This window comes from Mus caroli, chromosome 9 (genome assembly GCF_900094665.2).
Source record: "Mus caroli chromosome 9, CAROLI_EIJ_v1.1, whole genome shotgun sequence".
NCBI lineage: Eukaryota > Metazoa > Chordata > Mammalia > Rodentia > Muridae > Mus > Mus caroli.
Genome location: NC_034578.1, coordinates 16943038 through 16956799, shown reverse-complemented (window position 1 = coordinate 16956799; position 13762 = coordinate 16943038). Strand labels below are relative to the sequence as shown.

The following is a 13762-nucleotide window of genomic DNA, read 5'->3' as shown; positions in this document are numbered from 1 at the left end:
AAAAAAAAACAAACTCAAAACAAACAAAATAACCAACCAACCAAAACAACAAAAACCATTTGTTTGGAAGTTCATGCTGTTGTACTTGTGTTTTTTGGTGTTGGGCACAGAATCCAGAATAGGCTCTTCTCACTGAGCCACATGTAGCCTTTTGTGTGATATTTCAAGCATCCCATCAATTTGTCAAGTTGGGTAGACGATGGACTGTAGACTGTAAACCTACTTTTGCATCTTGATCCAGTTTGGGCCCCAGTTTTCCTTTGGGAAATGTAATGACAGAATTGTGAAACGAAAAATAGCTTTGTTTTAGAAAAACACTTTTATAACTAGAGTTGTGCCTTATCTGTGTACCAGGCAACCCCTGTAATCTATGTGCTGATTCAGCAGGTAGCTGTACTTGGTTCACCATGGTTTTGTATTAATAAAGTTTTATTGGGACACAGTCAGGATAATGATTTCTCTATAGCTATTTGACTTCAGTGGGTGCAGCTCTGAGTATGTGGTTCACAAAACCTTCAATATCCCTTTGTCTATGAAAGTTCGACCTCCACTCCAGTGAGGCAGATGGTAAAAGACTCTGGCCCTGGCTACTAAGAATGGTGTCTGGTAGGAGTAACAGGTGGCTTTCGTGTGGTCTGAGGGAGTTTTGGTGGAAGTATTTGGGGCTGTACAAATCTTCCCAGAGAATGTTCTGGGTAGAAATGATGGAAGTCCTGGGGCACACAGGCTTGAAATGGTAAGTGGTCAATGGAGCCGTGCCCAGTGGAGGGTGTGCGTGCCCAGCTAGCGCTCTGCAGATGGGACAAAGGCTTGCTTGATTCTTTTTATTATATATATTTAAATCTGGTGTAGGAAGGTTCCTAACATGTACTGTGGTGCATGTGTAGCAGTCAGGACAGCTTGGAGACGGTCCTCTCCTTCCCACTCTGCCATGCAGCTCAGGACATCAGGATGGACTGGCAGCCCCTTACCCTTGGGGCCATCCTGCCAGCCCAGATTCCACACTTTTCATTCTCCTCTAGGCAGGAGTTGCTAATGAAGCAGCTGTCCCTGGAAACTGGCTGGGAATCTGGCTGGTGAGGGCCAGGTTCAGTGTTAGCATCCCTAGTATGCATGGGCCTCACTCCCAGGACCTTGCTCCTTGACTGGAAGCAACTGAACAGGAAATCTGCCCATCTGGGTCCTTCCTTTCTTTCCTAAGTGGTTTATGGGTGGCAGGGCTAGGTTCTGGCTGATTGACGGCTCCCTCTGACATTACTGGTTACCCTGTTCTGCCTTCTATCTTTCCTCCTTTTCCCAGTGCTGTCCCCGTGGCCTATGATAGACTGAGCATCTCGTCAAACCTACAATTCGAAATGCCCATTGCACTTGAGGAGGCACTGAAATAGATCTACATTCCTGGTCCTTGGAATCTGTCTCGCTTGCTCTCTGTCTCGCTCGCTCTCTGTCTCTCTCTCGTACTGCTTGCTCTCTTTGGGTCTATTTCCCTCTGTATCTGTTTGTCTGACTCTTTTTTTGTTTGTTTGTTGTTTTTGTTTTTTGAGACAGGGTTTCTCTGTGTTGCCCTGGCTGTCCTGGAACTCACTTTGTAGATCAGGCTGGCCTCGAACTCAGAAATCTGCCCGCCTCTGCCTCCCAAGTGCTGGGATTAAAGGCATGCACCACCGCCGCCGGGCTCTTCTCTCCTTTCTTCTCCCTTTCTTTCTCTGTCTGTGTCTCTGTCTGTCTGTCTCTCCTTTAGACAAGGCCCTGAATCTCACTATGTAATGAGGCTGGCTCCAAACTCCCAATCTTCCTGCATTAGATTCTAAGTGCTAGAATAGATGTCTTTTATCATGCCTGTCTCAGGATTTTTTAAAAATTTTATGTATATGAGTACACTGTTGCTGTCTTCAGAGACACCAGAAGAGGGCATCAAATCCCCATTACAGATGGTTGTGAGCCACTATGTGGTTGCTGGGAATTGAACTCAGGACCTCTGAAAGAGCAGTCTGAGCACTTAACTACTGAGCCATCTCTCCATCCCCAGTGCCTCAGGATTTTTAAAGTTACCTTTGTTGGGAAAGGTTCTTTAACAATTTCACATTTGTGTACATGTGCGTGGGTATGTGATGTCAACTTACACACATGGTCAGAGGGAGACAACTTCCGGCTCAGTTCTCTCAGCTGTCTTTCTGGTCCTCCGTCATTGTTTTATTCATCTGGTGCTAGGGATGACTCCCAAGGCTTCTGCTGTGAGGTTAATATTCTGCTGTTGAACTGTATATTCTAAGTCCTTCCATACCATGTGGAAGGTAAATAGAAAATATCATTTCTCTGCGATCTGCTTTTTTTTTTATTCAACCCAGATGGCAGAAGTGGTTCCTGGCCTTTCCACTATACTCATTGGTATATTGGTCCAATTCTCTTCTGAATTACCTTTTTAAGGAGGCGATTTCAGCTCTGATTGATAGATGAAGCCACTGAGGAAGAGTCCAGATGGTGTGCTCATGGTCGTTTTAGAGGACAAGGGGGTGAAGATGGGGTTAGATGGGAGGCCTTTTGTTTAAGGGTTCATGTATTTCTACAAAAGATGAGCAGAAGGGGAGGGGGATAGAGCAATGCCTATAGTTTCTCCTCCCGAAGATGGAAAGTTCCAGAAATATGTTGTACAATTATGAACATATAGTTAGACACTACAGAACCACAGATTTCATCTTACAGTGAAGATAGTGGTTACAGTGGGGCATACCCATAAATCCACCACTCAAGACCAGAGAGGCCGGAGGATCTGAACTTCAAGATCAATCGTATTATCTATTGTATACATAGTAAAGTCAAGCCTATCTTGGGTTAAAAAATTGTTGGTGCATTTAAGAGCAGTGCCCACAGAGGCCTTCCCCTGGAAGTGGAGTTACAGGGCTTTGAGTGGCTGGATGTGGGTGGATGTAGGGAGGAAGCTAGCCACAGCGCAGACAAGCCCACTTTTGTTTGTTTTGTTTTGAGACAGGCTTTCTCTGTGTGGCTCTGGCTGTCCTAGAACTCAACTGTATAGACTTGGCTGGCCTCAAACTGAGATCTGCCTGCCTCTGCCTTAGTGTAAGGGACTGCAGGCATGCGCCACCACTGCCTGGCTTTTTCCTTTTTCAAAAGATTTTGTTTTTAGACCAGGCTCAACACACATAGATCCTCTGGCTTTTGCGTTCTGAGTGCTGGAATCAAACGCATGCATGCCACAGCCTCTGCCAGACTCAAAAGATTTTTAAGTTGTGTTGTGCATGTGAGTGCAATGCCCATAGAGGCCAGAAGAAGGCGTAGGACCCCCTGGAAGTGGAATTACAGGGGCTTGGAGCGGCTGGATGCGGGTGCTGGTAAGCAAACCAGGGTCATCCTCTGCAAGGGCAGCACTACCTGCTCTCAAGTGCCGAGCCACCTCTTCAGGCAAGGGAGAGGTGGGTGGCGCCAGTCGCAGCACGGACGAGCCCACTATAGCCAGGAGGTGTGGGTGCCTCTGTTGCGCGCATGCGCAATCCCTTCGGGCATAGCATGGTCTTCCCCCACTCTCTTGCCCTGTGTGGTACATGCTGCTTCCGCTTGCGCCGCCCCCTCCCAATTGGTTTCCGCGCGCGCGAAAAAGCCGGGGTCTCGTTCAGAGCTGTCCTGTCGTCTGCAACCTGCAAGATGCCAGCGCGAACAGCTCCAGCCCGAGTGCCTGCGCTTGCCTCCCCGGCAGGCTCGCTCCCCGACCATGTCCGCAGGCGGTAGGTGCCACGCAGGGTGGGGGTGAGGGGCGGGACCGATGCCGAGGCATATATTGGGGTATCTCCGGGTGGCCCTGCGGCCGCTGACAGCCCGGGCGCGCATGCGCGGGGCAGCGTTTGGCGCGGGCTGTGCTTCCTGTCGCGCGTGCCCTTAGCTGTTGGCGCCAAAATGGGTGGGGGCCGGGGTGCTGGCAAGCCCATTGACTGGGAGCCTGAGGGAGCAAGGGGATCAGCCCTCTGAAATAGAACAAGCTTGGGGACACCCTCAGGGGTTCCCCTCTTTGGTCAGCCAGGCTCCTGGGTGTGCAGGAAGTGCCACTCTCCCGGCCTGTGGACACCCTGAAGCCCCCACCCCGCTCCAGCCTCCACTTCCGGTGCCCTGCAGATCCCGCCGCGCCCACCCGAGGGTCCCTCCGCCTGGTCCCCTGGCCCTGGTTCAGAAGGGCCCTCCTTCCCAGCCCCGCTGTCAAGTCCTAGGACCTTTTCTCTCTCATCCTGCCGGGCCGGGCCGGACCGGGCCTGGGTAGCTTGCAGCCCTCGTGGGTTTTTGTTTTGTTTTCATCCTAACGTAAAGGAGCTCCTGCGATCCTGGAGCTATCAAAGAGACTCTGCCTGGAAAGAGCTAGTGCTGCAGAATGGGCCCTCCACTTTGGCAGTGACATAACTGTGTCCCGAGATCCCAGAGCAATCGAGGAAACCTTTAACTCCATCCAAAGTGTTTATCAGGGGGAAGGAAAGATGAATGGTAGTGAGATGTCTCGGCCCCCGCCCTATTATTTTAGCACCTGTAAACCAGTTCTTTCGGTCCTGGCGCCATCGAGGAAGCTTTTTACATTGTCCAGTGTTTATTTCCAGGAGTGAGGGATGGCAGGTAAAGTCCCCCATTTCAGTGCATATGAATCCCCCCTTTCTGCCCCCAAGCAGTCAAGGAAGACCTGGGTAATGGGCCCTCCACTAGTACCTTCCACGCCTCCATGAGGACGGCTGTGTGCAAGGATTGGCGGGAACACTGGCTCCCGCTTCCTGTTCCAGAAGGGCATCGTCAATCAGTTCATTCCTGAAAGCTTGTCCCGCGCGTCATTGAGCATTAGTCATAGGTGCCCTGCTAGTGCTGGACATATCCCAACCCGATTCTGAGTCTGCTTTTGCTGTCCCAGGGATCAGTTTACTGGGGTGATGCCAGGCCGATTCCCGTTTGAGCTTTGGGGGATAAAGTGGGAGAAGCGGCTGACCGAATTCCCCTTGTCAAATACCCCTGCCCCCAGCTCGCCCCCAGGGTTGGACCTGAAGCTCTGTACTGAGCTATACTTCAGCCCTTTCACTTGTTTTGGAGACTGGCCTGGAATTCTCTCTCTCTCTGCCTGTGTCTCCTCAGGGCTGGGATTACTGGCATGTGCCATCATGATAGTTTGGGTTAGTTTTTTGAATGCTTGTTTTTGATTGTATAGGCATAAAAATCTGAAGCCTTTGTGAGACACCTCAACAGATTTCTTTATACTACCAAAAAATACATACATAATTAAAGTATTTGGTTTTTTAAAGCTAGACAGTCTGTAACCTGCCTTTCTGTCTTTTGTCTTTCCTGTCCTCTGGTTGGTTGGTTTACCCGTGTATGCTTTGTTTTCATTTCCAGGAAGGGATTCCTGTAGGCCAAGCAGGCTAGCCTCCGGCTGTCTGTCTAACCCAGGCTAGCCTTGATCTTTTGTATCTACGCAAGTGCTGGGATTACAGGAATATGACACCGTGCCTGGCTTAGCTTTTCTTGATTTAGAAAAACTTACTAGCAAAATGTCTACAGTATGAGATTTGAGAGGTACCTGCATTTGGGAGGATAGTCCAGGAGCTGAGTAGGCCTTGAGGCAGCTTCCATCCATGCTGCTATTCTGTATTTAAATAGCAGTTTGTTTAAATAGAAGTGTGCATAGTTCCTCTGGATATATAAAATATAGTATCTTCAACATTTGGATTTTAAGTCTTTAAGTGTGTATGTGGGTCTGTGCTACAGCTTGTGTGGCCGTCAGGACCCCTTGCAGGAACTGGCCTTTCCCCAGGATCTGTGTATGGGAACTCAGATCATCAGGCTTGGTAGCATCCCTCTTACCTCGCCAGCCCCAGACTGACAGTTTCTTTGAGATATAGTAAACCTGGTGTCTTTCAAAAATCAAATCATGCTTTTTAGTGAGATGTTGTGGCCATGGCCTGTAACATCAGGAGGCAGGAGCAGGAGGGTCACAAGTTAGAATTCAACTAAGGCCTCATTTCAGACGTTCACACCTTGCAAGGTGAGGGATTTCTTTTCCCGAGCAGGGGGTGTCCTTTCACATAGCTGAGATTCCTTGGTTGGCATGGGTTTTTAATTTCTTTCAGTCAGTTTTTTAAAATTAAAACTTGTTTTCCAGGCACAGTTTCTGTGTAGTTCATCTGGTCTTGATCTTGCCATTCTTGTGCCTCTTGAGTGATGTGTGTTACATGCCTGGCTTGCTCTTTACTTATTTTTTGTTAAACCTGTGTATAAATGGTGTGTGTGATATACATATATACACATATATATGTACATATACATGAAGGTATGTGTTAGGGGACGGCTTTTTAATTTTCTGTGCATATGCACCACAGTGGCATATAGAGGTCTTCGTGGGAGTTAGAGGTCTTTGTGGTGTTTATTACTCTCTCACCTTTATGTGGATTTGGGATCAAACTGAGGCTGTCAAGAATGTGTAACAAGTGCCTGTCTCACCAAGCCATGGGTAACTATGTTTATCTGTCTGTGTCTGTACAGTGTATGGATGGAGTCAGAAAACACCTTTCTTGAGTCAGTTCTTAGGGGTCCTGGAAATGGATCTCAGGTCGTGGGACGTGACAACCTGTGTCTTTGTCTGTGGAGCCATTTCATCTGACTGTAAACTTTATTTCATTTTGAGACAGGGTCTTACCATGTAGCCTCAGCTAACCTGGAACTCTGTGTAGACCAGATTGCTCTTGAACTCAAATATCCACCTGCCTTTGCCTCTTGACTACTTAGAGACATGTGCTATTATGGCCAGCTTAAAAAGCTTATTTATTTATTTTAAAGTTACATTTGAACTTTTTGGAATTGGTTTCTTGCCTTCTCCCTTATGCTGAGAGGGGGTGGTGGAGGCAGGCGGGTTGATTACTTGTGTAGGTGCTTTGCTGTGAGTGTCTCTGTGCGCCACGTGTGTGCCTGGTGCCCCTGGAGCCCTGCAAATGGGTTTTCACTTTCAACCTTCCTTGCTTTTTGAATTTTGTTTGAGACAAGGTTTCACTATAGAACCCCAGCTGTTGTAGAACTTGGCCTGGAGCTAACAAACCCTTCTCCTACCTGTGCCACTGAGTAGGGGACTGATAACCTTTGCTTTGAGACCATTTCATTTAACCTTGCAGCACTTGATTCAGTTAGTCTGCCTGGCCAGCAAGCTCAGGGGACCTTTCTCAGGTCCATGCCTGTCTTTGAGTTTTGAGATCCAAACTCCTGTCCTTGTGCTTGTGTGACAGTCACTTCACTGACCTCCGCAGCCCTTTTCTGATGGAGTTTTCTAGACAGTGGGGTAGCTGGATCTGGCCTCCCATTTCCTGAGTAGCTTAAGATGACGTGAAGTCCTCATCCTCCTGCCTCCACTTCAGGCGCTGGCATCCGTGGTTTCTGTGGAGCCTCAGCTGCGCTAAGCAAGCTCTCCAGGCGCTGACTTTCTCCCTCTGCATTTAGGCTCACTCTGCAGAAGGCTAATACAGCCTGGCTTAGCTTATTAGGAAGCGGGTCGAGTTCTATGACTTAAACTTTATTTTTGCTGTGCTGAAGTTGATCCCAGGCCTGTATGTCTGTTAGCTTTCTGGTGGAGGGGGTGGGGAGTGGGGGTACCTCTCTCTGCAGCAGATCCTATGCTGTCCCTTACAGTGGTGTAGTTGTCTTTTTTTTTTTTTTTTTTTTTTTGTTTGTTTTTCGAGACAGGGTTTCTCTGTATAGCCCTGGCTGTCCTGGAACTCACTTTGTAGACCAGGCTGGCCTCGAACTCAGAAAACCCCCTGCCTCTGCCTCCCGAGTGCTGGGATTAAAGGTGTGCACCACCACACCCGGCTGTAGTTGTCATCTTAATCTTGGTGCCCTGTCCATTTCCATTTATTTATCTGTGTGTGTGTGTCATATGCATGCATGTGCCCATAGAGATCACAGGAAGGGGTTGGGTCCCTCAGAGCTGGAGTTACATGGGGAGAGGGTGCTGTAAGCTGCCTGACCCAGGTGCAGAGCAATGCAGCCACGAAGCCATCTCTTCAGGGCTCCCCATCCATTCTGGGGGGCGGGTGTTACTGGGGTTGGAACTCAGGGCAGCTGTTTTACCACTCGGTGAGCTATCTGAAAAATGGGGCTGGAGCTGACTCAGGGTTCTGTAGGCCTGCTGAACTCATGGTAGCAGGTTAGGTCTCTACCCTGGGCCATCGCAGCAGCGAGCAGGGAGCGTCTACAATATATTCAGGTACGCTGTGCAGTAGACTGTTGGATTTTATTCCAAGCTCGCTTGTAGAATGATCTAGACTTGTTCTTTCTGCAGTTTGCCTAGGCAGTTTGTGTGCCAGATCTCAAGTCACCCTTCTGTTTTTAAACTGGGTCTTTGTAGCCCAGGCTATTTAACTCTCTGACCTGCTGCCTCAGCCTTNCGAGTGCTGCTGGGGTTGCCGGCATGAGCTGCCAAGCCTGGTTTAGCATGTAGCTCTTTTCTCAGAGGTTGAGGTGACTTTCTGTCTATCTTCTCAGTGTGGCAGTGGAGCTGGGGCTCTCAGACATGCCAGGCAGGTGCTGTGCCTCTGAGCCACACCTTGGGACAGACACTACTGTTCTCTTGCTATCGTTCTGTAGGTCAGGAATTGAGGGGTGGGATGGGTAGAGAAGAAACCGAGATGTTCCTGGGCTGGATTCCTTCTGGAAACGGGCAGGGAGTCTGTCCTCCTGGGGAGCTGACTTCTAGTTTCTTGCTGTTTGTGGGAAATGTTTTTGTTTTTTATGTCAGGGTTTCTCTGTGTAGCCCTGGCTGAGAATGTAGACCAGGCTGGCCTTGAACTTGGATCACCTGCCTGCTTGCCACTGCCTCCCAAGTGCTGGAAGGCATGTGCCACCATGCTTGGCCCTAATTTCTTGGTAATTTCAAGGCAGGGTCTAGTTGTATACTTCCGGGTGATCTTGAACTCGGCTTCCCTCCTGCAGCCTTGTGAGCCTGTGCCAGGTGTGTACTACATTTGCATATGTATGCGTGTGTATGACTGCAGCTGTGCTCCTCAGCATGCATATAGACATCTAAGGGCTATCCTAACATAACTTTTATAAATTGTAGTTACTACACTGAGGGGGGTGTTACCGTGGTATGTGTGAAGGTCAGAGGTCAGATTGTTGGCATTGACACACTTTCATCTTTGTGTGGATTCTGAGGATCAAATTTAAGTTTTTGGACTTGTACGGTAAACTCTTAACGACTGAGCTAGCGTGCTCTCTCTCTCTCCACACGCACGCACACACACACACACTCACACACACTCACACACACCGAGTACATTTATTAGTATATTCAGTGTGTGAGTGTGCATGTGTTGCCAGGCCAGAGGTCACTGTTGGTTGTCTTCCAAAATTATCTCCATTTTATTTTTTGAGATCTTTCTCACATGGGCTGGAGAGATGGCTCAGAGGTTAAGAGGACTGCCTTCTCTTCCAGAGGTCCCAAGTTCAATTTCCAGCAACCACATGGTGACTTACAACCATCTCTAATGAGATCTGGTGCTTTCTTCTGGCCTGCAGGCATGCATGCTGTATATATAATCTTTTTTTAAAAATCTTCTCGGTGAGCCCAGAGCTCTTCTTTGATCAGGTTGGCTAGCTGTCGAGCCTAGGGTCATTTTCTCCGCTTGCAGCTTTTACGTGGGTCCAGGAATCCTCACTTGGGCCCTTGCTGAGTCATCTTCCCATCCCTCTTCATTGTGGCTTCAGACTTGTTATGTAACAGGGTGACCTGAGCCTCGTGATGTTCCTGCCTCGGCCTCTTGAGTGTTGGAGTTGCGTGTGTGCGCCACTGTGTCTGGCTAAGGCCAAACTGAGTAGTCTCCAGCTTCTGAAACTGTCTGACAGGGCCACTCCTACCCCTCAGTCTTTCCTGCCAGCACCTCCACATTAGAGCCAGCCTCTTAGGCCAAGTCCCTGTCTCTGACCCTTCCTCCATGTTTTAGTACCTTGTGCAGTGCAGCTAGAAGGCTCTGTGCCTACGGAGCAGAGCGATTAGGCCCATGCTGATTGTCCCTGATAAGCTTCCCATCTTTCATTCGAAAATGCTGGAATCTTAGTCACATCTGCAGAGTCGCTGTTGCCAAATAAGTTAGAGTCACGAGTCCTGGGTTCGGAGCAACAGCATCTTGTGAGAAGGGACGACATCATTTTGCTACCCAAGATATTATCTGATTCATCAGCCAGCCTCACCCCATTTGCCTAGTCAGAGGCAGGGGGCCAGGTGGGTGTAGCTGGGTGGGAGAGAGTGCTTCAGCATATTCAAGGCCCTGACTTCCACCCCAGCAGCAGACAGAAAAGGCAGGGCTCTAGAACAGGCCCTGTTGTGTTGTCAAGTTGGGTTTCAGACGAGCATTTCTGGTTTAGTATGTTGAAATAGCAACCGTTGCAGTCTCTCCAGTTCATGTTTCTGTCAGACAAATTTTCCCTAAGAGTATGGCTCCCATGTTGTGGTCTTTCCTCTCATGTGGTTCTTTTGATGGCCTTGCAACAAGATGACTACTGAGTGTCTCCCACAGTTGCTGGCCCCTCTCTGGATGTACCTTTTCTGTCTGACACAGTTAGGGCTGTTTTCGGGTTGTCTTAGAAGCAGCTTCCACCCTGGGGCTCTGCTGGGGAGGCTCCCTCTGCCTAGGTCACCCCTTCGTGCTATAGGGCTTGCTCCTTCTCCAGGGAAGAGTGTTTTATGTTTTGTTGTTGTTCCTCTCCAGACAGGGTTTCTGTGTAGCCCTGGCTGTCCTAGAACTTGCCCTGTAGACCAGGCTGGCCTTGAGCTCAGAGCTGCCTGCCTCTGCCTCCCGAGTGCTGGGGTTAAAGGCGCGTGCCACTGTGGCCCTGCTAAAGAGCTCGAGATTTAACTGTTCATCTTCCTTAGATGTGCTAAGATTGGGTCTGTTGTGTGTGTGTACGGCATGCGTGTGGGGGGCGGGGCTGCAGTAGGAGGTCCTTCCCACCCCCTTGGTTGCACTTTGGTCAGGCTTGGTGGGAGGTGCCTTTACCTCAACACTGTCCGCTTTCTCGGGAACCCTACATTATCTTGAGATAGGATGGAGCTATACAATCCAGGCTGGTCTGGAACTTGTCATCCTCCTGCCTCTACCTCTTTGAGTGTTGGCATTCCAGTGCAGTGCTGCTGCACCTGGCTATGTTTGCCTGCCTTTTCAAGGTTTATGTAGTTTATCTTCCTTAGATGACTAGCTTGTTGGGAGTAGTTGCAAATGAATCATAGCCTGTAAGGTCCGCATGGGGCTAAGGATGTTTCCAGTTCTCCACGGGAGAACTGGACTTTGTCATTCACTTTGTTTGCTTTTTGTAGCCCCGGCTAGCCCGTGAACTCCCCATTCCGAGTGTTTGGATCCAGGCCTGTACCACCACACCTGACTGAGTCTGTCTTGGAGGAATCTCAGGATCTAGAGACTGCTGAGCGGTGATCACAGTAGCTGTGTCCCACCACGATTTTAAGGGCACATAACTGGGTTTGGGAGTGTGACTCAGTAGTGGGCCTCTTGCCCAACACATAGGAGTTTCTGATTTCATCTGAGCTCAGGTGGGGCATAAAAGGGACAAGACAGTCACATGGGCTGCTGTAGCAGCTGTGTTTATGCCTCTGGCCACAAAGGTCCACTTCTGCAGCTGCCTTTCTTTGAGTCTTGCCTTTGGCTAAGAACTGTAGGGCTACTTACTGTGGGGATGACTGTCGCCGGGCTGGCCTGAGCTCCTGGAAGAGTTTTCATCTGGGTGCTGGGATAGAACTCGGGGTGTTGTGTGTGTTCGGCAGTGTGCTCTGCCACACTCTAGCCTGAGCTAAAACAATCAACCTTATTTTAGTTATTTACGTGAAGCCAGACTAATCGGAAGCTCATTATGTAGTCTAGGCGGCCCTGTACTCTTGTATCTCCCCCCGCCCCAACTCCCAAGAGCTGGGCTCACAGGTGTGCGTTACCACACCTGGGTTACTGGGTGCTGGGGATGGAACCCAAAATGTGCATCCCCGGCAAGCATTCTCAAGGCCCCAGCTGCCAGGAGCTAAGTCCCTGCTCTACTGTAGCTAGCCACGGTCCAGCTGCCGGGTATAGAGCATCTTTCCTAAGCAAAGACCTGGGGCTGACTGTCAGGCAGGTAGGCAGGTCCCTATCTGCTAATTTGAGTCTAGTTACCCAGCTTGTTGCCTACTTCCTCTCTCAGGGGTCTAGAATGTATGCAGTGGGCACCCCAGTACAGGAGTGGTACTTGAAGGAGGAGGCAGGACCTGCCAGTAACAGTAATTACAGTAACCATGGTGACCCTGGTCCTGCAGCTGCCGGGAAGGCTGGATCTGCCTTCTAGTTACTGAAACCTGAGAAGCCAGACTTGGAAGCTACCGAGATGGGGCAGAGATGCACAGGCCAGGCCCTTGTAGTGCTTCTCTGACAGACACCCACCTAGCTGGTTAGACCTGTTCACCCTCTACTGCCCTCAGGCTCCCAGGCTGAGTAACAGGTGGCCTCTTCTGTGTCTTTTCCTTCTAGTCTTTCTCCCCTGACCAGAGAGGTAAGAGAGTCTTCAGCAGTCGGGACCAGTTCTTTGCAGACAAGCCCAGTAGAATGCTGTGCGGCTCTGCTTAGGTACACATTCTGGAGGCTGAGTTTTGTGATCCTGGCCTACAGTATTGTCCCTCCCTGTGCAGTGCCATGCATGGAATCCCGGGCCTCCACATGCCTGCCGGGCCGCTGCACTCTTACTCCTGAGCTGCGTTCTCAGCTTGCCAGTTCACCTCCAGCTCTTCAGTGTGTGGCTGTGGGCAAGCCCGATGGCCTGGGCCTCCTTTCCCATTTATTCAGTTCTGCAGGAGAGGGCTGCCAGCCATACATGGCCTTGAGGAGCCATCAGCTGGCTGGGTCCTACAATGCAGCCATGACTCATGCTAACATCATGCATGCTGTGGCAGGCCTTTTAGGAGCTGACCCAGTTAGGGAAGACAGCTGTAGGTCATCCAGGTTAGAGATGGACCCTGACTGACAGCTCCTCATGTCTTTTCTTGTATATTTTCCCTCTGCTTGGAAACAGGGTCTCCTGTACTCCAAGCTAGCCTCAAACTCACAGTACAACCAAGGATGACTCTGAATTTTTGAACCAACCCCTTCATGCTGAGTCCTAGAATTATAGGAAGTACCACAATACCCAATTTATGAAGAGCTAGGGCTGGAACCCAGTGCCTCATGCGTGCTCTGCAAGCACTCTTCTGGCTGAGCCCTATCTCCAGCCCTTTTGTTTGAGGGATGGTCTCACTATGTAATCCAGGCCATAATCTGTGTGCCAGTCTGTCGGTGTGAGGAGCTATCTAATATAGCTCCTGGGCTGACCTTGCCCCTTTCTGGTAGAGATGTGTGCACTCGCTCGGGTTACTAAGGACATCGTAGGAAGGCGTAGCAGAACGTACTAGAAATTCAGGTGTGGTGGGGCATGATTGTAGTATTAGCATTGGGAGGTGGAGGCAGGAGGAGTAGATGAAGATGTTCACCGCCACCCAGCTGTGAGACTCACCTCTATACAACAGCCAAAAAAGTTGATGCTAGACACCAGGTGCAGGGGCAGAAGAGGGGGCTGTGTTGCCCCAACACTCAAACATGTTCATTCCTCTTTCCCCTTTTTCTTTCCCTTTTCTTTTTGAGGATACAATTCTCACTGTGTTACCCAAGTTGGCTGCAAAGTTACAGGCTTGAGTGATCCTCCTGCCTCAGCAGGAGGCTAATGCCATACCCCC

At 49.7% G+C, this 13762-nt stretch overlaps 1 protein-coding gene across 2 annotated transcripts in view; it reads left to right on the top strand.

Annotated features, from left to right (window-relative positions):
- Positions 1-3574: 3574 nt before the first annotated feature.
- Dnmt1 (DNA methyltransferase 1) overlaps positions 3575-13762 on the top strand; it is a 46197-nt gene continuing 36009 nt past the window's right edge. For both annotated transcript variants that reach the window (XM_021172157.2, XM_021172156.2), the window contains exons 1-2: positions 3575-3740; positions 12096-12138. In XM_021172157.2, the coding sequence (XP_021027816.1) occupies positions 3661-3740; positions 12096-12138 (123 nt within the window). In that variant the 5' untranslated portion in view covers positions 3575-3660. The remainder of the gene's footprint in view (positions 3741-12095; positions 12139-13762) is intronic.